At 52.4% G+C, this 25,026-nt stretch overlaps 7 protein-coding genes across 7 annotated transcripts; 3 read left to right on the top strand and 4 right to left on the bottom strand.

The window, feature by feature from the left end:
* Nucleotides 1-9,521: 9,521 nt before the first annotated feature.
* Nucleotides 9,522-11,410, top strand: UCRPA7_3696 (putative zinc cadmium resistance protein; the record flags this gene model as incomplete). Its single annotated transcript, XM_007916322.1, has 3 exons — nucleotides 9,522-9,647; nucleotides 9,707-9,790; nucleotides 9,851-11,410. 3 exons carry the CDS (start codon nucleotides 9,522-9,524, stop codon nucleotides 11,408-11,410), a joined length of 1,770 nt encoding a protein of 589 aa, XP_007914513.1.
* A 717-nt stretch (nucleotides 11,411-12,127) lies between these two features.
* On the bottom strand, nucleotides 12,128-14,343 carry UCRPA7_3695 (putative hydroxyproline-rich glycoprotein dz-hrgp protein; the record flags this gene model as incomplete). The annotated part of the gene is made up of 3 exons (XM_007916227.1): nucleotides 12,128-13,974; nucleotides 14,052-14,139; nucleotides 14,215-14,343. 3 exons carry the CDS (start codon nucleotides 14,341-14,343, stop codon nucleotides 12,128-12,130), a joined length of 2,064 nt encoding a protein of 687 aa, XP_007914418.1.
* Nucleotides 14,344-15,667: 1,324 nt separating this feature from the next.
* Nucleotides 15,668-15,979, bottom strand: UCRPA7_3694 (hypothetical protein; the record flags this gene model as incomplete). Its single annotated transcript, XM_007916359.1, has 1 exon — nucleotides 15,668-15,979. The coding sequence occupies one exon, from the start codon at nucleotides 15,977-15,979 to the stop codon at nucleotides 15,668-15,670; it is 312 nt and encodes a 103-aa protein (XP_007914550.1).
* Nucleotides 15,980-16,712: 733 nt separating this feature from the next.
* UCRPA7_3693 (putative acyl- n-acyltransferase protein) lies at nucleotides 16,713-17,300 on the bottom strand (the record flags this gene model as incomplete). The annotated part of the gene is made up of 1 exon (XM_007916333.1): nucleotides 16,713-17,300. The coding sequence occupies one exon, from the start codon at nucleotides 17,298-17,300 to the stop codon at nucleotides 16,713-16,715; it is 588 nt and encodes a 195-aa protein (XP_007914524.1).
* A 761-nt stretch (nucleotides 17,301-18,061) lies between these two features.
* UCRPA7_3692 (putative c6 transcription protein) lies at nucleotides 18,062-20,375 on the top strand (the record flags this gene model as incomplete). The annotated part of the gene is made up of 4 exons (XM_007916214.1): nucleotides 18,062-18,177; nucleotides 18,229-18,905; nucleotides 18,963-19,039; nucleotides 19,164-20,375. The coding sequence occupies 4 exons, from the start codon at nucleotides 18,062-18,064 to the stop codon at nucleotides 20,373-20,375; spliced, it is 2,082 nt and encodes a 693-aa protein (XP_007914405.1).
* A 270-nt stretch (nucleotides 20,376-20,645) lies between these two features.
* UCRPA7_3691 (putative 60s ribosomal protein l20 protein) lies at nucleotides 20,646-21,621 on the bottom strand (the record flags this gene model as incomplete). Its single annotated transcript, XM_007916374.1, has 3 exons — nucleotides 20,646-20,804; nucleotides 20,871-21,232; nucleotides 21,618-21,621. 3 exons carry the CDS (start codon nucleotides 21,619-21,621, stop codon nucleotides 20,646-20,648), a joined length of 525 nt encoding a protein of 174 aa, XP_007914565.1.
* A 649-nt stretch (nucleotides 21,622-22,270) lies between these two features.
* On the top strand, nucleotides 22,271-24,195 carry UCRPA7_3690 (putative cop9 signalosome complex subunit 12 protein; the record flags this gene model as incomplete). The annotated part of the gene is made up of 5 exons (XM_007916342.1): nucleotides 22,271-22,573; nucleotides 22,691-22,977; nucleotides 23,029-23,254; nucleotides 23,305-23,832; nucleotides 24,112-24,195. 5 exons carry the CDS (start codon nucleotides 22,271-22,273, stop codon nucleotides 24,193-24,195), a joined length of 1,428 nt encoding a protein of 475 aa, XP_007914533.1.
* Nucleotides 24,196-25,026: the final 831 nt, after the last annotated feature.

Below are 25,026 nucleotides of genomic sequence, written 5' to 3'. Positions count from 1 at the left end.
CCAGACGGTGTTGATCAAGTTGAGCAGCTGAGCAGGGTGGAGAAGAACTTAAAGACATTCCGCGTTCTTAGAATAACTTTACCATTTTTGAAACCAAAACTCATAATTGAAATCGGTCTATCAAAGGGGATGGTGCACGAACAATAAATTCATCTGACGTCAATAGAGCCTTAAGTCTGTAGGCCACAATGGTAGTAAGCAAAGAAAAGCCTACTTCATATGTCTCTGAACATGATAGTAAGTGGTGTACACATAGTTGAGTTGCCTCTTGAATTGGTCCTCAATCTAGCATTCAAAGTATCTCCTGACAAGACCATACAACAAAAATAAATCATAGACAATCTCAACCACCTAAGATCCAAACCTCAACCTATAGGTGTAAAAGTCATTCACAAATTCTCCATTATATGAAAGTGCCTAGCTTCCTTCGATCCCTATTACCTACACCAAACTTTGGGTATATCTTCGACTGCTAATTATTTTCGGTCAACTGTATCCTGATTTGCGCGGAGCCTAAGATTCTTGAGAAGTTTAGCTTGGAATAAGGATTTAGTTGTGCCTCAAAGACTTACACCAATTGCTAGGCTGGCCACAAAACTCAAGGATGCAGCTGTTAGGTAGAAAATCCAAACACCTCTCATTGCCTCAGTGATCTGTGGCAAGATGAGAGCTTTGGTTGCCTCTGGCAAGCTCTTAAATACGCTATTGCTAGTGCCAGCTACCAGGACGGATATCTCGGCCGAAGACGCATCTGGCAAGACCTTGGAGACTTTTGTGATCGCCGTGTTTTGAAACACGGCTCCTGATATAGCTAAAAAGAGAACCATCCCAAGATCTTGTGCTGTAAACTCCAGTCAGTAAAGATGCCAGTTCATTTCACCATGGTGATAATGCTTGACGGATTCATAAAATGATGCAGTGGTGAATGGTTAAAAGACTTACCAATAGTCATGGCACCAACAGCATTAGCGGTGTCTTCAGGCGGTACGATAGATTGCACAATGGAAAAACCAGCCACTATGTAGCAGCCCGCTCCAGCCCCAATCAGTATAGTATAGCCATATATGTTGGCATTGGCAGTTTTGGAATTCACCGTATCTGTTGATCTGTCAACTTCTGTCCTATGTTGTTCATTGTACGAGGCGGTCTACACATCAAACCCGAACCAATCAGCACAAGGCCACTTCCTACAATGTACCATGGTGATATGAGAGACCATCGAGGCATCAGAATTCCGTTGACCATTGACACCACGACCATGAATACGATTAGTGGCAGCAGCCGGACTCCTGCGTCTAGCGGTCCATCTCCCTATTGACGATTAACGAGGGTCGTTCTTCCTTTTGAGCTACTTACCCGCGTGAACTGAAAGAATAACGGGATGTAGTAGGTCATGGCCTGATAACTTTGTTAATATTCATGCCTCAAGGGAATAATAGTTCAATATACCAAAATGATCCCGGATGAGAGGAACACTTGAAGCTGCATGTTCATCAGCATAGGCTGCCTCAGAAAGTGCGTAGGATACAGCGCGTTGTCCATCGAAACTCCCAAGTGAAACCTAAGAAGAATGACACTAATGATCAGAAGTGCCCCTGACACAGTCCACAAGGCGATCTCGATTGATGAGCTCCAACTATACACGACGCCGCCAAATGAGATTCCGGTAATAAGGCAAGCCGATCCAGCCAGGAAGACCAAAGTCATCGCCCAGTCTATCATTTTACACTTCTCGGTAATCGTTTTGCCTGGTTGTGGATCTATGGGCGGAAAGAGGAGTGCATAGATTGGGGCGAAGACGGCACCAACGACAAGATTAATGTAAAAGCCCTGAAGAAATTTGAAAATCAGTAATGTAGTGCTTGTGGCCGTTGTCACTTATGCAAAGTACGAACCCATCTCCACGTGGCACTACTTGTAGCGAACGCACCACCGACCTGCGTTGTCAGTATAGTGTGCACCAAAAAGGACAAGAGCAGCATCGAGACATACCACAGGACCCAATACGCTCCCTATTCCCCAAACCACCGTACTTCCAGCCATATACGCCGGCTTCTCTTCGTGTGCCGTTAAGACGGACACATAGGTCAACGTTCCGGAGTACATGCCCGATCCTCCTACTCCAGCAACAACTCGACCGACGATCAGAGCAGTCATGTTTGGCGCAGCACCACAAAGCGCGCTTCCGACTTCGAAAAGCAATATGTTGAACAAATAGATCCATTTCATGTTGAACACGCCATATGCTTTACCCCATGGAAGGATAGCCATGCTACCCAAGGCAAAACCAGTTCCGATCCATGGAAGAAGCTTCACGGTGTCAAATTCGTCGATAATCGAGGGTTGAATATCCGCTACCTGTTTGCCAATAGCTTCAGTACACGGGAGAGCATTGTGTATAATCGGAACTTGGGGAGGATGGACGTACGATGGTGTTGTCAAGAGCGAAGAGGAAAGTCGTTGAGAGCATGGCGGAATAAGCTGCTGCCCACTGTGATTCTCTTTTAACAATGTTGTGACCAAACGAGTTTATGATAGGAAATCAATATACCTTCCATCCATGAATATGTCGAGGCCTGGGCCGTCCTTTGTGCTCGACGACTTCTTGCCTCTGCGCTTCTGCTTTGCTCTGAAAGCCAAACTGAGAGTTATCATCGCAGACAATGTCTGCTACCACTGACTCATTCATGATTAATCATTGGGGTTTTTCCCTTGTTGTGGAAGGGGCCGCTAAGATGAGCGTGGCAGTTACAAGGCAATAACGGAAATCGACGATGAATGACTTGCAGCTCAATGCTTTGAACACAAGTCTTCAGTCTCTCCGGAGACAGCAGAGTAGATATATGTGACTACTGTCTAGAGACGGCCGTATGTCCCTTTGGCACACTCATATATGATTGGACCGCGTTGTCGATGCGTGATGTTTTCTTCAGGGGGCGGTGTTCGTCGGCCGAGCTCAAACGCTTATTGGTCCAGACATTGAAAGAGTGGACTCCGATGATGGCTGCTAACATGCTCCCCAGTACCTCAAGATCCTCCGCTGAGCTCAAGCATGACCACGCATTACAGCATTGGTGGCGTCTCTAATCATATCTCTCTTGGCATGAGTTGAGTCTTGTATCTAACTAATAATGCCTTGTGTAGTGACAAGGGAATGGTCTAGCAAGTGACGGTTGAAAATGTCAAACAAAGCACCCATAGCAATCATCTCTTTAGCAATAATAAATAACACCCTGCTCCCTTATAAATAGCAGTAGGAAATACATCAGAGGACTTTATGGAAGTTTGAGACTGTTAGCCCAGACATGTGCTGGATTCCAGCCAAGCGGCGCCTTACATGTACCACCTGCCCAGTTTCATGCCCCGGATCGTGCTTCCTCGGTTAAGCCGCAAGGTTCAGGATGGCTTCCATAGAGGCCACTCTGACGATCATCGAGTTGATTCATGCTTAGGATTATATTGCTGATCGAGGAATGCCAGTAGCCGTCTTTGGCCTCAATCCGGTCTAATGCTGTAATGAGCAGCTGGATTGCAGGGCCATCATTGTTCATATTCTTGTCATCCGTAGAAGCGAGATCCTGGTGGAAAGTTCTGATAGCCATGGTTATAGGCCACGCTACAAACGTTGCCTGTAAACTCAAGAGGTCTCGCTGCGAGTTGTGGTGCAAAGTCAGCCAAGCGATACTTATCTCTGACTCGATTGAAGAGATTCTTTATCTCACCTCTGATTGTTGCTCCCTCCAATTCAGTTGAACGGCTCCAAATATTCTCTCTGCCGCGGCTAGAGAACGTGTGCGGCTTTCTGATGCCATACCAGGAGGCAAAGCTTGTCTTGAAATCTCTCTGATCGCCGCCTCGTGCAACTGAATCTCGAGTGAACACATGTTCAAGTGTCTTGATAATGCAATAGGGTCCTGTGTGAGCGCACTTGTACTGAAAAATGCTGACATGATCGCATTACGCTCTTCGATGTTCTTGACGAGGCTATAATGACGATCCCAGAATCCCTTATTTTCATCATTCGTCTCCGCCATTCGGCTATGATCGAAACATTGAAGGGCTAGTTCGACCATGAATACACAGGCAGCATAGGATGATAATCCGAGGAAGTTTGTGGTATGCATTGCCTCAGTAAAGAAAGGCATCTGCTCAGAGATAGCAGGGTCATCGATCCCTCCAGGTGACGGGATTCTAGTATGAAATGACTGAAGGAGTATTAGTTCATCAGCTTTATACTTTGGTGACATACAAATTCGAGAGAGGGGTACGCACCTGTGCTTCACCAAGATGACTGGGCATCCCGGTTCGTGTGCAAGCGTAACTCTCCAAGATATACAATCCCCAGAAGGACCGCCTTCGTTCCTCTAGTAAAGCCGGGTCGTCTGTCGGTGGGAGCGAGAGTCCTAACTTCGAGCCATCAACGCATGCTGTCTCGACTTGGTCCATTCGATGCAAATTCAGCAGTTTTGCTAGTCTTATAGCGCGGCCGAGGGTCATCCACGCCCTCTCGAGTCTGTTATTCGTGATTTCATATCTGATGATAAAAACAAAAGCTTGAAAGACATTAATGCTAGCCAGGTCGCTGCTGTCGTCGTCTAATTCGCACATCTCCAAATATTTTCGTGCTAGGTGATAGCACACTTGCTGCAAGGGCCGATACTGGGAAAGTGTGCCTGCTCCTATCATAGCCACTGAGTAGATGAGGCTGGAAGACGATCTAGAAATGGAATTCTTCTCGCGTTCAATCATGAACCTTCGGCGACTCAAAATGGGCAGCGTCGGATATGATATATCGAAATACAAGTCATGACTATTCAAAGTGTCAGTACTGAGACATGAAAATTGCATGTTGCCCGCTCACAGTTTGTTCAGATCATTCTGTGAAATCAACTCAGCTAATTCGTTGTGTGGACTAATCGAAGAGGAGGCTGTTTGGTTTTGCTTTGTGGCAGGATCGGTATTCACATTTGCCACATCGGATTCTGCACCTGACATTGCGGACCTGCATGAGACATTTAGCAACACTTTTAAAACCTGCGTATATGCTGCACATCTGGGTAAATGCTCACCAGTCCAGGTTCATTTCAGCATTGGTTGGAGAGGTGATCAATGCACCGAGAAGATCCGGGTCCACAAATCCTGAGTTTCCACTGCTGTAATCCCAGTTATCTTGTATTTGGGGCATTCCAAGTTGAGGGCTGTTTTGCAGGCAGTATTTATGGATTAGAGGGCCAGGGGAGAAATGCATTGGCTGACCCATGTCTCCCATGAGTGAGTATGTGAGATCTATTGTCGAAGGCGTCATAGCCAGTTGAGCCTCGGCCCTTGCTTGAATATGAATATCAATTAGCATCATAGAGCCAGCTCACTGCACCCGCTGTGCTGAGGGGTCCCACTTACACAGTCGTTCCTGGAGCTGTGTCAGTTGGAGGGCCATATCAGATCGTGAGGAACTGCGGCCGGAGTGGTAATCATAGCTACAATTCTGACGAAGTCTCATGCAACGTCCGCATTTGGGACTAGCTCTATCACATCGCACTTTTCGCTCTTTGCAGATATTGCAGGCTTGCCGTCCTCCTGGGGCTGATGACCTGCTCTGGGACCGGTGCAGGGCCCTCTGGTCTGCGACCTTTGCTGCTTGCATGGGGTTGCCTATTTATACGCTAAGCGCTGCTGTAGTTCAATTAGGGATCAAAATTCTGGGGAATCGGGAGGTAGCAGATATGAACACAGGGCTGAGTGCTATAGCTCTTACTATTGTAGTATCTAAGTCGACGTATAGGAAATAGTCCGAGCCGGAAAGGTGGGGCGCGCCAAGACTTGACTTCCATCATCTGATCCATGGTTAGCATACAAAAGAAGTTACAAGATTGAAAAAGACACCGAAAGATGCCTTAGATAATTGAATTATCTTCACAAAAATAGACATTAGTGATATTTTAGCTATTCATACAGGATATACTATGTTAGTGATGTCATCATGTTTGAATTTCTTTCACTAACCCAACATAAGCCTCCAACCAAGGCCTCTGAATCTATCCTTCATACAACTCAGAGTCTCTTTTGACCGAGAACTCACTTCTATCTTCTCATCCTAAATTGGGTTGCCAACTTCCTCTTCCATGATGCGTTCATGATTTGGAATTTCAAGCCGGGGAACAGACATAAGTAGATTTTCAAGCTCGTCGGCTTCCCTGTACATTCCGTGATATTTTCGTAATAAATATACGTACTCAAAGAACATCTGTGGGACTGCAGCCTCCTTATTCCTTATGAATGCTTCAAGAAAGGTTTTGAGTTCTGAAGTCGCAATCTCTACCTTCCCAGTGCGGAACCGATACTTGGTGAACATTTCCATCACAAGAAGGTAACGTATGACGTGAGACTTCCTCCACATAGCATCCGGAATAATAGAGCCCTTATACGCCTTTGCTATGCGGTCCATCAACATCTGCACACGATCGACAAAATCCTCTAAGTAGACTTCAATGGCATCTTGGAATCTCAACCGAGCGACCTCTAGGTCGAAGAGTTCAATCTCAGATTCTCGGTTCAAGTCGGTGATTTTCGACATGTGTCGGTCGTACTCTGACGCTATTTCTCTCACTTTCCATTCGATGTGGGTTGCTCCAATCCCAAATTTCTGTTCTTGCAGTAGGCGTTCGGTCTTCCCGCTAAGCTTATGGAAATCAGAGACAGCAGGCAATCCGTTCATCCAGTCAATGTACAGATCATATGCAGTAAGAACAAATTGGAGAAGCTCATCAGCGCCCGCATCTTGTAGTCTTTGTAGAGTTGGTGATATGTGGCGCAAGGGATGCCATGCTGCTATAATGGCAGAAATATTTGTTACATGCGAGAGAAAGATCTTCGCAAGATCATCTCGACCATAGCGGAGAAGCCAGCCTAGGGTTTCAACTATAAGGCCGAAAGCCCTGCGGGCATTCACATTTCTGAGAGTCCCCTCTAATTTCAAGAACCCTCGTCTTAGATATGCCCCCGCGCGCGCTGGTTCTCCGCGACCGAATAAAGGTATAGCATATGAAATGCACACGGTGCTCTCGTCGGCCAAATTGAAGAAGCTGGAGTATTTTGCCACCTTCACCGATATCAGGAATTGATGGAAAGTGTGTAGAGCTTCAGTCCTCAGTTTAGTAGACGTGTTCTCGTAAAGAAGTGCTTTAGTATGTAAAGCCCGCCGACGTATGCATGACTTTGTATCAGGTCTTGAGGGCCGATCCGACTGTGAAAGTCTTGACGATCCGTATTTTCGCCACTTCCACTTAGTAAACTGCCTCTTGTACATCTTCTTGCTGGAAATCAAATTAGTCATGATCCAACACGTGGTGATGGTACCTACGTTGCGTTGAAGTTGTGCCGGTGTTTCATAACAATGATGACGTCGTCCAGAGTGAGGTTATGGTTGATGTACAGGTTTTGGATTGCTGCCTTCCAGGTCTCCCAGTCTGCTGGTCGCGCATACTGGGCAGAAGATGATACATGACTCCGTAAAGGAACATCGATGTTCCGGCTGGGAACAATTTTCGTGTTATTCTTGTCAACGTAATCACCGGCGAAAGTCGCGCAGTCAGGCGCGGAAGGTATGTTCTGGATCGGCTCGCTAGAAAAATTGAAGGATGAGTGGGCAGTTGAGAAGGTGGACCCGAACCCATCTCCAAGATCTTCAAGAGGCAATTTGTGAATGTTCGGATTGATGAGATCGCGACCTTCCAGGATGAATTGGGCTTCATCCAAGTCCATCGCCTCATCTGCGCCATCCAAGGAAGTGCCTTCGTCCCACACGATGGTCTCTGCTGGAACAACATCCCAAGAACTCAGTGGAACATTCTTTGCAATAGGTGTATTATCCTCATATAGAGGGTCGAGATTCATATCATCAAAGAGGACTGTATTGTCCATGACAGCAGTCGATACTCCAGTCGCTTCAGAAAGCCGTATATTATTCTTGTATAAGATATGATCACATGAGGGTGACTGTGTAGGATAAAATTGAGTTACGAAAGAAGTGAGGATCTTGAGGACAGAGATGGAAAGAGACCATGATTTATATCAGACTGGTCAGGCAAAGACCTGCCCAGTTCCCGCCTCATGAGAGCCTCGCCGTTGTGGCCCATGGCCAGTCAAAATTAAAGATCCTTGCATTAGTATGCCTGAGTTATGTCATTACTATTGGATCGCTTCAGGATGTGCGGCAGCCTGGAACTTTTAAACCAGCCAGTCCCAGCCACAGAGCTTGACAGTGCAGGTTTCACCGCGTACTATCCATTTAAAACGCAATCGATCTGATCAGACAACTATGTGAGCAAAGCTCTGGTTATGAGGGCAACAAGGTCAACTTGAACGATGCTATTGGGGACGATGGCTATTTTATAATACACATTGAGTCGAATAAAAGAATCGCGGAGCGAGGGGGCATTGGGCAGATCTCGCTGCTCTCCTTAAGTACTCTCGGGACGTGATTGCCTTTATCAATAGATATGTCCACCCTGTAAACAGATCTTAAAGATGTGCCAAGTATCAAATGCATGCCCGATCTTGTGAGAATTCTGTGAGAATTCCCTTCCTAGAATGGCTTGACACAGGTCGTTATCTTATCTTCTAGAGCAAAGCTACCTACCTACTGTAGGTAGTAGTCCGGTTCAGCAACGGGGATCACGGGACCTTCGGATTTGGTGGGAGTGATGGCCGCTCCGAGCCGAAGCAGATGCCGGGGGGTGGCCCCGATGTGCGGACGACGATCGCTAAGGAAAGGGAAACGTCTAATGGTGGTGGAGCTCGGCCCCGGATGGAGGGCACTGTAGCTCGCCTGATGTCGCACACCAAAAGGGCAGCTGTTTTTGTACCATGGCCGCTATAAGACGCTATCAAGCGACAAGTGAAGAAAATGATGTGCTTTGCTCCACATCAAGCAACAACCTTGACGGCTACAAGGCACCACCACCATCGCATCGCTCCTTCCTTCCACCTGGCACCTGCTCCTCTTTCAGTCCCTTTTTTCTTTTGTCATAGCTTCGTCAGCTCAACATTGAAGAAGTCAAGTGAAATTCCCTCACAACGACGCACTCCCAAACAGCGACTTTGGCGACACTTTGCAGTCGCAGAAATAGTTTTGGTACAGCACTGACTGTGCACGCCTGAGGTAATCCTTACAGTGCGTCAAGCCACCTGTGGCGACGTCATTTGGGCTGCTGCAGAGCGACCCCTGCTCCCTTATCGGCGGTGTCCGTCAGCTCCAAGACAACCGACACACACACGCGCGCTCGCGATAAGCGGAGAGGAGGAGGCGACCCTCAAAACTCTAATATTGCGATCCCTTGTCCTTGCCTCTGCGCACTTCGCAAACAGCAATCAAATCACGTCGTGCCAGGACCAAGCAAACTTCTTTTTCTCCTTCTTTTGTCTTTTCACTTGTTACTATATCTTTTGACGGCTATCTCGCCCTATATAACCTTTATTTCTCTGGTGGTTGAGAGCTCCTGTGCTCTCCCTCCCTGGCAACGATGGCGTGGTCCAAATCAACCCGCATCAGCATCATGCTGGCCATCGATGTCGCCTTCTTCCTCCTTGAGCTGACTGTCGGATTCATGGTACACTCGCTGGCTCTCATGGCCGATGCTTTCCACATGGTGCGTCTGCCAACCCGAGGCCTCGGATTGCTCCCGCTAACCACGTTCCATGCATGTAGCTCAACGACATTATCTCCTTGCTTGTCGGCTTATGGGCTGTTGTTGTAGCTCGGAAAGCTACTAGTGACAAGTATTCGTATGGCGTACGTCTTTTCATCTTCAATATAGGCGTACTTCGAGTTCGGAGCTAACAGATGCTGCAGTGGCTCAGAGCCGAGATCCTCGGCGCATTCTTCAACGCCGTTTTTCTGATTGCTCTTTGCGTCTCTATCATCCTCGAAGCCCTCACTCGATTCATCGACCCGCCCGAGATCGGAAACGCGAAGCTCATCTTGATCGTCGGGTCTCTTGGTCTTGGCTCTAATCTTGTCGGGTTTCTGGTTCTAGGAGGGCACGGGCATTCGCACGGCGGCCATGATGACCACGATCATGAAGGACATGGCCACGATCATGATCACGGACACGAGCACACTCACCAGCACGACGATTTGCATGCTGCCGAGGAGGGCAGGGCTATCCCCGAGGACGCCGTCGATGGAGGCCCGGCGGACGAGAATGGAAGGATTGCGGACTTGCTCCCCGAAGCAGCTGTCGCGAGGTTCAACGCACCGAGCACACAGTCTCTTAATTCGCGCCATATCACGTTCGACCGCAGCGATGGCGCTCGGTCCGAGGTTATAGGTCGATGCGAGAGTCGGGCTTCACAAGGGTCCAGGGGAAGGCAACGACGCCGTGCTAACAGCTTACGGCATACTCGCCTCACTAGTATTGAGGATCTAAGCATTCACCCGGCTAGCTTTCGTCAGGAAATCATCGAGGCCAGCAGACCTCAGCTCAACGAGGAGAGCGATGAGTCGGGTAGCGATGAGAGTCCAGATGAGAACCCTATCGTGGACGATGAGGCCACTGAGGATACTCCCCTAATCAAGGGCAACGGTACGGATCACCGCCCATACTATGGCGGTCGATCGACATCAAGACGGTCCAGACGGGATTCCCACCAGGCGCACAACCACAACAGGCCGAAGAAACCCAGCTCAGGCGGCGGACACGGCCACAACCACGGGGACATGGGCATGAATGCAATGGTGCTCCACGTCCTAGGTGACGCACTTGGCAACGTCGGAGTTATCGCCACAGCCCTGATTATCTGGCTCACAGACTGGCCGGGCCGCTTCTATGCCGATCCCGCAGTTTCACTGTTCATCACGCTTATCATCCTGAAATCCGCCATTCCTTTGACGAAAGCGACGTCGAAGATCCTGCTGCAGGCCACGCCCGAGCACATTGAGGTTAACGATATCAGAGAGGACATTCAGGCGCTGCCTGGCGTTGTCAGCTGCCACCACATCCATATCTGGCAGCTCTCCGATACCAACATAGTCGCATCTCTACACATCCAGGTCGAGTTCCCAATTTCGGAGGCTGGCGGCGAGAAATACATGGAACTCGCAAAGAAGGCCCGCAAGTGTCTACACGCATACGGCATTCACAGCGCTACCATCCAACCCGAGTTCTGTCTCGACAAGACGCATGATCACCTGGAAGTTGCTAGGTACGACGGGACTACCGACGGAAGCGTAGACGGAATGAGCTGCGCCAGGGGTCAAGGCAAGTCGTGCCTGTTGGATTGTGTAGACGACTGCGTTGCCAAGGGTTGCTGCTCTGGAACTGAAGCCTCGCCGCCGGGAAGCAGCCACGGCAGCCATGCTGCTCAGAGTGAAGGCCATAGTGAGCACGATGGCCACACCAACCATCACTAGGCGTTCATATGAGGGACCATGCCTTAGTCAGGCATAACCCTGACCTACCCTCGCTACATAATATTTCTTTCAGAGCGTGTACAAAGCAGGTGGTGGCAGGCAGAAGCGGTCGTTTACGGCGTTCAGGTACCACCCATGGGACACAGGTTTCATTGATCAGAGCATAGAGGGCTGAAAGAGGGCTATCACCAAGAAGCAGGCTTGGCTGATGACAACAAGCAGCCACCTGGGGATGTGTCTCGACATGGAGAGACGAGAAATAATAGCTCTCAAGATAGTATTGTCAATACCATTTGTATTCATCATTCGTTCGGCACACTGCTGCACCGCTATCCGTTTCTATTCCCTCTCCCTTGAGTTAGATCCTGTTGAGTCTCAGCGACCAACTCCCTGCCTGGGCCCATATCCAACAAAGTATCGCTTGCCGAAACGCTCTAAAAGTACAACAAATACAAAAAGACATTGCTTGCGATTCACATCATTAAGATTCGTTCGTAAGACGCTGCTGGTGCGTTTCTGCTCCTCCTCTCTCTTCGTCTCGTCGTGAGTTGGTCGTTGTCGTCGCCGTGAGGCTCATTTCATTGCTGTTTTGCTGAGTTGCGTTTCTTGATATTCTGTTTTCTCGCGGGGCCTCCGTTAAAGAAACGGGCTATTGCCACTTCCACAACCTCTCATATCTGGACTTTGTCCCTCGTTGATAAACTCTTCACCCTGGGATCAGTTCCAGCCAGGCTCAGGATACTTCCGGCCGCTGACGCCAGTGACCACAGGGCTGGGCAGGCGCTCTTCCCCGCGCCGGCGCCTATCGTCCCAGAACCTGTCCCGATCGCGATCGCGGTCCCGGTCTCTATCCCTGTCCCTATCGCGTTCCCGCAGATCAAAGTCCGAGTCTCGGTGGCGGTCAATGTCTGCGTGGCTGCTCGTGCGCCGCTGTGCCTCGGGCCGCGAGAGGTACTTGTCGCGCTCGCGGCGCATGCGGCGGTCCTGCGCCTCTTCCCAGTCCTCGTCCGGCCGGCGGCCCCGGCGCCGCTCGCGGTCTCGGTCTCTGTCGCGATCGCGCTCCCGCTCCGGATAGCTGTCCCGGTCTCTGTCTCTGTCTCTGTCTCGGTCTCGGTCGCGATCCCTGTCGCGTCTGTCGCGGTCCCGATCTCTGTCCCTCTCGCGGTCTCTGTCTCGATCTCGGTCCTTGTCTCTGTCGCGATCACGCACGCGGTCTCGGTCCCGGTCCCGGTCGCGGTCGCGATCGCGCTCACGATCCCACTCCTTGTCTCGTTTCCTCCGTCTGTGGCTCCGGTCCCTTTCACGGTCCGAGTCATCCTCGTCGCTCTCGCCGTCATCGTGAGACCAGCTCCGGCCCAGTCTCGAGCCAGGCAGATTATCCCGCGACAGACGCGTCGCCACCGGCGCACCGCCCCCGTTGCCATGACCCCGGCTGCTGCTCCGCGGCCGGTCCACGCCCGGCAGCACGTCGGAGATCGTGTTCGACAGCTTCTCGCGCCAGGTGGGCGGGATGGGGAAGCTCTTCCTGCGGGGCTCGCGCGTCTCCCTGTCCCTGTCCTCGGCGCGCATCTTGGCCTCGGTCTTGATCGTCGGGATGGGCAGGACAGGCGGGGCGTTCGGCGCCGCCGGGGGCGGCATCGCAGCACCGCCGTCGGGCTGGACGAACCGCCGGATGGAGATGGGCTCGTTGGACGAGTGGTGGTGGCTGCGGCGCTTGGCCGTGCTGCGCGGGCTGACGTCGTCGTCCGACTCGGAGCTCGAGCTGTAGTGCCGCGGCTGGCTGTGCCGGCGGGGCGGGATGACGACCCGCGGCGCCTGCGGGTCGAGGTGACCGGACGAGTGCATGGAGATCGGGGTCTCGTGCGGCGGCGAGGGATAGTCGGAGCACGAGCGTCTGCGCGCTCGCTCGTCAGCCGACGACGAGTTCTGGCGATACCGTTCGGGAGACACGCGGACGGGTACCGCGCCAGGTACGGTAGCCGTACGCACACCGCTGGGATACCGTGACGGTGGGACGTGAACATAAGATACGGGGGGTGTGAAGTAATCGGGATCGTGTCGTGGGCGCGGAGAGTTGGCTGCGCTAGGTGGCGCATGAACATGAGCGTACGCCTGCTTCACTCGGTCGGCCGTCGCCGCGAACGCTGCGGCCGAAGCTGCGGCGGCGGCGGCGGCAGCAGCAGCAGCAGATGCTGTCGATGCGGTCGACGAGTCATCTTTACTTGCAGCTTCCCTGCGCAGCTTCTCCGCGCACGCCTTGTGCCACTTGTCGACGTCCGGGTCCGGCACGGCGGGGAAGGCCTCCTTGGGCAGGTCGAGAGGAAACGCCTCGCCGGAGTCCGGGTTCTTGAGTGCCCAGTTGCGCACGGCGAACTGCAGGAAGGGCACATGCTCCTCGGGCCCGAGCAGGATCTCGATGGACTCCCAGCGCACGAAGCCCTTGGGAGTCAGCGCGGGGACGCTGGGGGCGGCGAAGTCATCGTCTGAGGGCTGCAGCGTGTGCTGACAGCCGGTGACCTGCCAGATATAGGAGATGGAGTCGAAGGGAGCCTGGAGGAAGAGTCCTGTGCAGCAAAGGCGGTCAGCAAGTGAATGGCCCGGATACTCCATCAACAACGGGGGCAGTCCTGGGCCCGCATACCATCGTAGTCGCCTCCAACGGCCTTGTAGAAGGCAGCGAGTTTCTTTGGCGTTAGAGCATGATCGCTCTTGTCGCCGAGTTCGGTAATCTGGCGTGTGGTGTCAGTCGTCCGTCTAGTAGGCATGGTCGCGCCCCCTCAGCGGGAGCGATGCGCCGGCCTTACAATGTGTTGGGCGATGGCTCTCAGCAGAGCATCAAGCACCTTGGTCGGTGTCTTGTCAGCTCCAAATAGATAGCCATAATACGCCTTTGGATCAGGGGGAGCAGCTTCGGGCTGCGATGCAGTCGCCATGGCTGGCTAACTGTGCCTGTCGTCGGGTGTCTTCAGCAAACAGCAGCGTCAGGCGGTCAGTGGCAGAGGAAGGACCACGATTGCATCATTGGGCAACAGACGACGCAGCGGCTGTCGAGAGAACAGGCGGTCTGGTCGGCGCGCGGGGTATCCGAGTATCAGGGTCTCAAAGTATCAGAGCAGCGCAGCGCTCACAGTGAGTCTTTTTGGGGTTGCACAGACAGACAGACCGGCAGATAGCAGCAAGTGGAAGAATGGAGGAAATGGAAATGAGGCGTCATATAGGAAAGGCCTGATTGAGCGATGTGTCTGAGAAGGTGTCGTCTCTACCTGGAGGGCAGCCTACAGAATCCAAGCTGTTTGTAGCTGTTCAAACCGGCTGGCGTGACTAGGCTAGGCCTACCTAGTAACTTGCTTGTGACAGATGGGGCGGCGTTGTGCTGGGCGGCCACCTTAACGTCAAGTTAGCGCGCTCCAGAGTAGGCAGAATCAGCGACGGACGGCACGGGACGGCGGGGGGCTGGTGAGTCAAGCTAGCGCTAAGGTAGGTATCAGGTATCTTGACGTTACCCAGGTAGTGAAGTGCAGTGCAGCGGGGTGTTTGTTAGTAGTGACGACAACCGGCAAGATCATGCCTCCTTCTTCTCTCTTCTCTCTTCTCTCTTCTCATGCCTGATGACAGGACGGACCTCACGGGCGGGCCTAAAAGATCCTCGCAGGGAGTTTCGCGCTTGACCAGGGGGGCTGTGTACTGTATCGGTACAGTATACAGTATACAGTAGTGCAGCACAAGGCAGTTGGTCTGTGCTATGTGCTATGTGGTGCTGTCTATGGGTTTGTGTGCATTTTGTGTGTCTGTTCTCTCGTTTGAAGGTGCTGACGGAGCCGCTTACAGGATGCCACGTGCATCCCGGCACCTGCTCTTCAGCCAACTAACTCTGTCGTTTCTTTTCTTTTTCACCTTCTCGTCAGTTCTCACACGCCGGCTGACGGGGACTCGACCAAGGCATGATCTTGTGTTCCCCCCGTCATCCGAAATGTCTATACACAACATCAGCCCGGGAGGCTGTAAGTGGTGTCTCTTCGCTTTGAGGAAGCGCGGACCTGAAGAGACGCAATCTACATGATAATCCTGAGTAGTTGAAAGTCACATATTACGATTGCTCTTGGCTTCTATCTTCCATGCAAAACTAATCTGAACATGTCCCTCGCATTTGTTTTCCTGTCTCCTGTTCAATACTGGACCAAAACACCCCAATTAACCAAGTTGTTTGTTCAACGTTTTTCCATTCGGGCATCAATCAATCAAACGACCTCACTCCGCCTACGCAACAAGGCTCCAGAGCCCCAGAACAGCCCCCACGAAGGGAATCACGGATCGAACCAGGTTGAGGCCCTTCCACTTGACGAGCAGCTCCCTGACAGCCGACTCGCTCAGCGTCTTGGTCGCCCCACTGGCCACGCCCAGCAGTGCGTTGTTGGTGGGGCTCATGAGGATGATTGTGTAGGGCATGATGGCCAGCGAGAGGCCCGCCGCCGCGGCATAGCCCGAGTAGCTCTGCCCCTGGCTCCTCCGGTCGTAGATCAGGTAGGCGTAGCCCAGCATCGACACCAGAGCCATCTGCGGGCCCAGCATCTTGCCTCGACTGAAGATGCCTTCCCACTGTTTGGCGAGTGCCTGCGAGGGGATGTTTGCCGACAGGAGGCCTGGGACGGCCAATAGAGACAACATTGCTCCGCCGCCTGAACGATCATGATTAGAATCAGTGAAAATAACGAGGTTAAGATTGAGATGTACCTGAGTTCCATGCCGACCCAAGAATACCCGCCGATGCAGCTGCGATGACTGGTCCTGATAGTCCGGACATTGTTTTGTTGTAGGTATGTATTGATTTGACTCGTAATTGGTTTGTGTAAGTGTGACTGGTGGTTGGATTGCTTGCCTCAATTGTAGACAATCGATTGTTTGATCTTTGAATCTGTGGATAGAGCTCTTGAGAATGCCATCGCGACAGGAGAGTCTGAATTAAATAGACTTTTGATTTTTGACGCCACAGTCACGGTTGTTGTGAGACCTCCGTCCGTAGGCCGTCCCGGTCATTCGGCCTAGTGCGATCGGAGCCAAACCTCAGCGGAGGAACTGCGGACTTGATAAAATGTCCGGAAAAGTGGCCCCACCCACGGCAGCCTACCGGCCTTTCGCCTCTCCAACTACGCAGCGAGCGCCGAAGGAACAAGAAAGGAGGAAATAGATCTGACTAGCATGATGGTCTGCGTGCAATTGACGTTGAATTCCTATTTTGACTCTGAAATGTCCACTATGCCATGATGGTTCTGGTTAATCACCATTAACATCCATCTACCTGAAACTAATTCTTCAGCGCCCGCCCAGGCAGATACCGAAAGAGAAGCAACTCAATCTCCACAGATGGATCTCGCAAGTCTGGCTCCTTGAAGACAGAGAAGCGCTCAAACCCGCACTTGGTCAATATGTTCTGGCTTCTGTAATTGTCCCCAACTGTTATGGCCATCAGCCGCTCCTCGACAGCAGCCCCGTCCGCGCCCTCCCCCTCGGCGAGTGAATCCGGCTGGACCTGGATCTCGACCTCAGAGCGAGGAAGTTGGTTCCACGAGGCCAGAAACGCACGAACGAACTCGGTCGCCAAGCCCTTGCCCCAGTATTCCTTCCGGAACATGTACCCGATCTCCGGCCAGCCTCGGTCGCCGATGAACAGGTGCACGCCTCCGATGCCAATGATGTCGCCGCTCTCCTTGTCACAGATGGCCCAGTTGTACGTTTTGAGATCGTTGGGTGGTAAAAAGGGTGATAGCTTGGCTTGCGTCTCTGACTTATCTGCATCGACATTACCTCTCCCCGTCCAGACCATGACCTCGGGCTGCGTTCGTAACGCCCACACTTGCTCCAGATCATCCTGCGTGAGAGTCCTGAGGACCATACGTTCGGTCGTGATTGACGGCCGCTCAGTGTTGGGAGGGAGCGGCTGGGTAGGTAGCGTCGTCTTGACTGTGACCCAGTCACTCTTGCTGTCTAGTGGTGGTCCCATCTTTGTGACTCTTCAGGTTTGTGAGGCTTCTTGGCCTTCAATTATCTTCATTTGCTTCCCCAGGCATGAAGCTTCTGTTTATACAGTTTCATACAGTTTCGTATTCAATTCGTATCAAAGGCAGGCGGAAACATGTCATGAGTCACGACTACAGATGCAGCTAACGCTACAACACGCATTTTGAGCTTCCGAATCTGGATCTGTGCGATGCTAGTTCGGTGGCAGCTGAATTGCACTGCAGTACTTTGAGCCGCCTCCGTTACCAGCTATGGAAGCTAAGGTAACCATCATTCTTGTTGCCTTGTTGATTTCTTTTGTCTGCATGGATTCATGCAGGGCGGAACACCTGCAAGAATCTTACAGAGATTAACTTCTTTGATCTGGCTGGAGAAAAGAAGGAGGGGCAGCCTAGTGGCGCTTTGGTACGGCAATTGTAGCGGCCGAGGTGCTCCTGGTCCATTCTGAAGAGCGTTTGGTGTAACGTGGGGCCTCTTCCATCTGCCTGGATCCATTACGAGGCTTCACACGCCCATCCCACCAACCAACCAACCAATCCACAGTAACCTCATTCGATCTTCTGTTGCTTCTCTATATCTGTCTGGTGAAGCTTTTTGCTTCCGTTCGTCGAGGATTAGAGCCAAGCTTAGCCGAGCATGCAGAGCTCGAGCCCACAGTCGGCTGCCGGCAAGGAACGCCAGCTCAAGCCGCTCAGCTGCTCCAACTGCCGCCAGCGCAAGGTCAAGTGCAGCAAGGTGCACCCTTGTCCGCAGTGCGTCCGAGGAGGCCTCGAGTGTGTCTTTCCCACGCGCAAGAGGAACAGGCGCCCGCGCCAGAACCGCCAGCATGAGCTCCTGGACAGGCTGGCCAAGCTCGAGGAGATCGTGGGCAAGGTCGACCCGGCGTCGCTGAGCGCGCTCAAGCCAGCTGCCTCAACCTCGGCAGCCTCGACTGCGACGTCGACATCCCAGCAACCACAGGCTGCGCAAGAGGATTTCAGCCAAGGTCAGGGGAGCCGCGAGCAGGCTGAGGACAGAAGCGCAAGTCTGTCTCCGTCCAAGGATGATCCGGCAGCGAAGTATCTGAGCGGAGAGTTCTGGTCGAACCTGTGCGGCGAGGTGGAGGGTCTGAAGCAGGCGCTGGCTCAGACATCTAGCGACACAGACGATGAAGAGGATGCCGGCACAGAGTCTACGCCAGACTCCCAGGGGCAGTCGGTGAACTCGCCCGGACAGGCAACTGGAGCAGCCGTGTTTGGCAATGCCAATGCATTTGGTTCAGTCTCACTGACTCATCCTGAGACAGAACAGATCCTGCAACTATCTGCTGTCTACTGGTACAATGTAGATCCGCTGTTCAAGATCTTGCATAGGCCAACCATGGAGAGTGGGCTGGAGCGATTTGCGCGATCTCCAGATCTCTTCCCCGTTGATCGTGCCACAGAAGCGCTGTATTTCTCGATGTACTTTGCTGCAGTTACAAGTCTCAGTCCTGCAAGCTGTAAGTCCAAATTAGGGGAAGAAAGGAGCACTCTTGTGCAGAGGTTTCGACTGGCAGTAGAAGTGGCATTGGCGAAGGCGGACTATCTCAATAGTACACAACTCGAGTTGTTCCAAGCACTCGCTCTATATGTCGTAAGTCATACCAATTCGCTGCCTGAAAAGCACCCAGATGTTAATAATGTAGTGTTGCCTACGTAACCACCGTGAATCCCGCGCATCTTGGGCTCTCCTGGCACTCGTGCTACGTCTTGCGCAGGCCATTGGTCTCCATCGCGATGGTGCTGGCCTCGCCTTCTCACCATATGAGGCCGAGCTGCGGCGTAGACTCTGGTGGCAGATTGTTGTACTGGACGTCCGAGGCGTGGAAGACCGTGGTACAGAGGCCATGATATCTATCGACTCCTACAACACACGCTTACCCACAAATATATCGGATGCTGACTTCGGACCCGATTCTACGGCACCGCTCGTTGACCAGGAGGGTCCTACAGACACCACCTTCAGTCTGTGCACGTCTATGTGCTGCGACATCTTCTTGTTCCTACACAATCCGCAGGCGCGGTTCCAAAAGCCCGACATGGACGGCACTATGCAGGTAATTCAGCCCTCAGAGGACGACATGGTGCGGCGCGTGCAGGCGCTCGAGGAGCGCTTCGTCAAGAACGCCGACCCGAACTTCTATCCATCCGCACTAGCTTCTCACACAGTTCGCTTAATCATTCTCATCTTTTGGTTGTCACTTCAGTACCCCTTCCAGGTACGGCAACAGCACGCCCCCTTTGGCACGGGAGGGCCACACGGCTCTTCGGCAGCAGGAGGCAGGCCACGGGGCCGTGTCTCGCGAGAACATGTGCTTCAAACAGCCGTAGCCATCATGGAGCTGCAACAGCGCGGCAAGGACGGTCCTTTTGCAGAGCGGTTTGGGTGGTGGACAGAGAACTACCCGCAGTGGCATCCGCTTGCTGTGGCTCTTGCAGAGCTGTGCAGCCAGACTTCAGGCCCGTTGGTCGATAGGGCATGGGCAGTCATTGACAGCGTCGTCGGCCAGTGGAGCGACCAGATCGCAGACACGAAGGCAGGCACCCTATTACGGCCTATCAAGAAGTTGCTGAAAAAGGCCAGGGCCGCGCGTGCCCAGGCGCAGCTGAGCCAGCTGGACCTAAACAAGGAGCCGACAGAAGCTCCAGCGCAACAGCAGACACCGGCACAAACGCCAGCGGTCGTAATCGACTTCCCCCCAGCTGATGTTGGTGGCCCGCTGCCACTGATGAGGCCGAGCCCGTACGAGGAGGACAGGAACGTCTCACCAAACGACATCTTCCGGGCTCCTAACGGCCCTTTTGATTTTGATTTCAGCTTGGATATTGCTGCGACTCAGGATATGGAGTTGATGGATTGGACAAACTGGAATGAGTTTGTCACTGATGCTAATGACACGTCGGATACCTTTGTGGGCTTCACTCTGTAAGATTAAATAAATGGCAACGGGAATACCGTCTACAGGGGGACACTTGAAGAACCGTATTTCACCGAGACTCTCCCATCACTGGAACAAAATATACCACTTTTTAAGCCTCGCACAATTCTGGTGTAGTAGCCCACGCATGCAATGGATTTTTGATTCATTCGTTGCTCTACCGAGCAGATGCTAATTGCAGTTCCTGAACCCTAATGAACACCAGGAGAACCTTTCGGAGAACCGCCCCGACCCAATCAGCCCCCCTCACGGAAAAACCACTTAAGCAAAAGTCGACGGTCGCTTCGCGCTGAAGACCTTCTTGGTGCTGATCTTGGGGACACGGTGAGGCAGAGGGAAGGTGAGGTTCTTGGTGACCAGCTGCTTGATGTAGGGACGCTTGACGTCGTCGGTCTTCTCGAGCTCGACAACGCGGAGGATCTAAGTGGGCATGTTAATACCATTCCTTCTCCTTGGATCATCCTTCGAAAAGAATGGGCAACATACGTGGATAGATCTGAAACGGGCACGGTGGCGGGCAGCCATGTCGGAGTACAGGGCCTCGACGGCACCGGTTCTTGAAAGCTCACGGTACTCCTTGTACATGTTGTGGGTGCCGGAGCGGGAGTCGTAGCGGATCCAGATGCCGAAGTTCTTGACCTTGAGGGGGTGCTTCTCGCTGATCACGTTGACGCTGACGATCTCACCGGTGGCCTTCTTGACCTTGCGGAGACCGCGCATGAAGTACCAGTACCGGGACTTGGCGACGACCGTGTTCGGGGCGAAGATTCGCATGCGGTACAGCGAGGGAGTCGGGTTGGACTCGGTCGGCAAATGCCGGCCGATGACCTGGTATTCCTGGAGACGGCCTGGAACACTTTTGTCAGTACGATGCCAATTTGCAAGACACGAGATGACCGCGGTGGGAACGAGAGCAGCTGGAGCGATTCGAAGGCTAGTCGAACAATCTCAAAGTCGTCGTCGTGTCGAGCGGTTGGTGAATCGAATTTGCGGCAGTGACCCTCGCCATCCCCAGTCCACCGAGTACATCTTCCCCTCAGTGAGGCAAGCCATCTTTGAGAGTAGACTTGCTGTAGTAATTCATTTCCCCGAAGTCTTTGCTGTTCTGTTCGCTCGATACAGTGGTCCCTTCCGAAGAATTCTATCGCAATCGCGCTCCGCCATACCCAGCCAATGCAATCGACCAGTGCTCTCGAGACCTCGGTGACAGTGCAGTAGGATTGATTGACTTACCCATCTAGAAAACAGTTAGTATTTGAGGGCTCAGACAGCAGCAGTGGACTGGACTAGATGGGCTTACTTTGAATGTGCTGTCGTCGAGAAGTGAGGGTGTTGATGGCTAGGTCAAATCCCACCTCGAAGGCGTGGAAAAAATCTTGGGGTGGATGGCTGAATTAGGAGGGCCAAGGTGGGTGCCCAAAAATGCTACAAGTAGGTGCTAACAATTCTGTGAGGAGAATGCGCAGCAGTCTGCTAGTGGGGATGCTAGCTTCCGCAGAATTTTAGGGTTTCTTAAACCCTAAGCGACTAGGGCAACCAAGCCACAATATGTGGTGTGGCTGGGTGGGACGGAGCTTCTTGTGGCTTGATTTGGCTGGCACGTGCTTGGCTCTCTGGGTGGCTGCCTTTGTGCCCATTTGGACCTTCCCGCCTTTGCAACAGCCAATCAGCATCCAAGGCTCTCAGGAAGGGCTCATCTCAACTCACCTAGACCTGCTTCTCACCAAAGCTCCAGCGAGGTACAACTCTTCATATTTCGACTCAGATGCTCTGCTGGAAAGTGCATAGTCTCTCGAGATCAAGGTTGCACTTTCTGTGACGTTTAGCGGAAGCTTACCAACATCAGCAGCTCACCACGTGTGAGTTGACCCCTGGTGTCCTTCATCATGGACTTCATCTTCCAGGACTTCGGGACCGCCTTCGACCCCACTTGTAAGAGGCCAGGCTACATACTCTCAGAGACGCTATCACCCGACCTTGTTCCGGAGACGCTGCAGATTATATGGAGGTCTACAAACTACCATGACGCGAGGTCGTTTATTCGGCGTAATCTCAACAACTCACTTCCGCATAAGGTGAAGCTCTCTAAAGACGAGCTTGATGGCTGGGCCGACATCTACTTGAGCTATTGGAAAACGGCTGGTGAGATACTAGCTGTGCAGGGCCAGGGCGGTGCGCCAGGTGGTAAGGTGAGGGAAACCCATCAGTCTAGGCCGAGAATCCAAATGCAGCCTCTCATCTGCGACGCGGCTTGGTTTCAAGCTCAATACGGTCATATCTGGATATTGAGCTAATATAAGGCATAGCCGTCATGGGCGAAGGTGTATGAGACCTGGAAGGAGTTGGCGTCTCATCTAATTCGAGGCTATCAGAGTTACGGCTTTGAGGCATGGACAATCCCTTGCCTTTACATCGTCGGGAAATACTTGAGAGTATTCTCCATCAAAGCAGATGCAGAGAGAGACGGAAACTCGGCCGAGAACGGAGATGCAGTCTTCCAAGATGACTTTGATCCCGAGATGGAGCAGCACAAGCATCTCGAGGATTGTGCACGGCAGCTGAACAGGATATTCAACCTTTGTCTAAATGACAGGTGTGTAACGTATGTTGATTGCTCACTGATATTCACTGACCTCCTCTGAAGGGCTTCACTTGATGAGTCAAGAAAATGGGGCATCTACTACATCATCAACCTCCTGTTCAAGACTTACTTCAAGCTGAACCAGGCAAGTCTGTCCCGAAACGTTCTCAAAGCTCTAGGTGCATACAGGGGTGATATGCCACCACTAGAGAGCTTCCCAAAGTCACAGCGCGTGACATTCAAGTATTATCAAGGTGTACTGCTATTTCTAGAGGAGAACTACGTCGAGGTTTGTATCCGGATGACGTTGAAAATATTGATGCTAATACAGTGTCCTAGGCAGAGAAGCACCTCACCGAGGCATGGGGCTTGTGCCACAAGGATGCCAAGCGGAATAAGGAGTGCGTTTACATCGACCATAACCATTCGCGGAATGAAGTAGCTAACCGTTACAGGTTGATCTTAACGTACCTTATCCCATGCCATCTCCTTACGACCCACACGTTACCTACTCGAGCGCTCCTAGAGCCGTACCCCCGACTACAGAAGCTATTTCTCAATCTATCACAGGCCATCAAGAAGGGCGAACTGCACGCATTCGATCTTGCACTCCAAGAAGGCGAAGACGAATTCGTAAAGCGACGTATCTACTTGACGCTAGAGAGAGGACGCGACATCGCGCTACGCAATCTGTTACGAAAGGTGTTCATTGCTGGCGGCTTTGAGGAGCCGAAGGAGCCTGGTGCGGCGCCACTCCGCCGGACGAGAATACCGCTGGCGGAGTTTGTCGCAGCTATCAGTCTAGGAAGCCAGCAGCAGCTAGACACAGATGAGGTTGAGTGCCTACTGGCTAATATGATCTATAAGGTTAGTTTTCGCCTTATTTCCTCTTCCTCCACACGCAGGCTAGTTGCCACGCGGGACGATCCGGCGAAGTGCTGTGAATCATCCTGGTCATGAGGCTCTGTGTGCTCGCTAGATTGCTGCGATATCTGTCCAGTCATCGCAGAGTCGTCAGCAGCTCGTTGCCTCTTCTCGCCTCTTAGGCTGACTGAGCGACGGTCCAACCAACGCTGTAACTACTCACGATTGGTTGGCTAACACAACCGTCTAAAAACGGATTGCTAACAATGCACCACTACACAGGGCCTAATGAAGGGATACATAGCACGCGAGAAGGCATTCGTGGTGCTCTCCAAAACCGGTGCGTTCCCCGGCACGGGCGTATGAGGAAGCGTTGGCCAGATGTCAGTCATGGTGTATGGAGGCGCAGATAGCCTCATGAATGGTCGGGGACATCTGCACAGGCACGAGGCTGCATGCCACTTATGAACACAATGTATTTGATTGGGAGGCTGTAGCGGAGTCTCCAAATCCCTTATGAGCAATAGCAACCCCCACACGAATAGCAATAATGCGACATGAGTGGTAGTGTGTTTGCTTTGACTCCTCGTCCCTGCGCATCGAGTCACCCTCCCGGTCTCGCGAGCGTTATTCGGTGCTCTTACTCCAATGCGCATTCTGTGAACAAACCACGCATCTGGCAGAGCACACCATCCATCTGCGGCGTCCAAAAGCAAGCACTCACACCCGCTGCTGTAACCGACCGATTTCGGTCAGCACCTCCTCCCTTGCCTATGAACAGCGCACCCTACCAGGTCTCCGGCGAGGAGAGATGAGACAAGCTCAAGCGTCGACTTTGTAGCCATGCAATACCGGACTAGCATGGCGAATCCAAGACCCCCCACATGATTCCAAGCCGCTGGTTCCCTGTACCTACCTAGTTGCGGACCACCGAAGCGGCCCAGCATGCATGTGTCGAACAAGGTTATGTCTTGCGTCCGTCGAGCGAGGGTGGGTGTGGGTAGGAAGTGTGGAGCAGCGACAGACGCAGAGGGGAAAAGGGGAATAGCTTCATGCAAGCACTTAAAGTCCCACCCCTGCTAGGTACGAGAGTGCGTGAGTGAGTGCGTGAGTGTGCGTGTGAGTCACAGCCAGTTTCGGCGGCCGGTGAGACGAACGAGCGGCCAGGCCAAGACACGCTGCCTGAGGATGCGCTCT

Source organism: Phaeoacremonium minimum (assembly GCF_000392275.1).
Source record: "Phaeoacremonium minimum UCRPA7 unplaced genomic scaffold PA7_03_scaffold_290, whole genome shotgun sequence".
Taxonomy (NCBI): domain Eukaryota; kingdom Fungi; phylum Ascomycota; class Sordariomycetes; order Togniniales; family Togniniaceae; genus Phaeoacremonium; species Phaeoacremonium minimum.
Note: the sequence above shows the minus strand (reverse complement) of the source record. Positions and strands in the feature narration are given on the sequence as shown.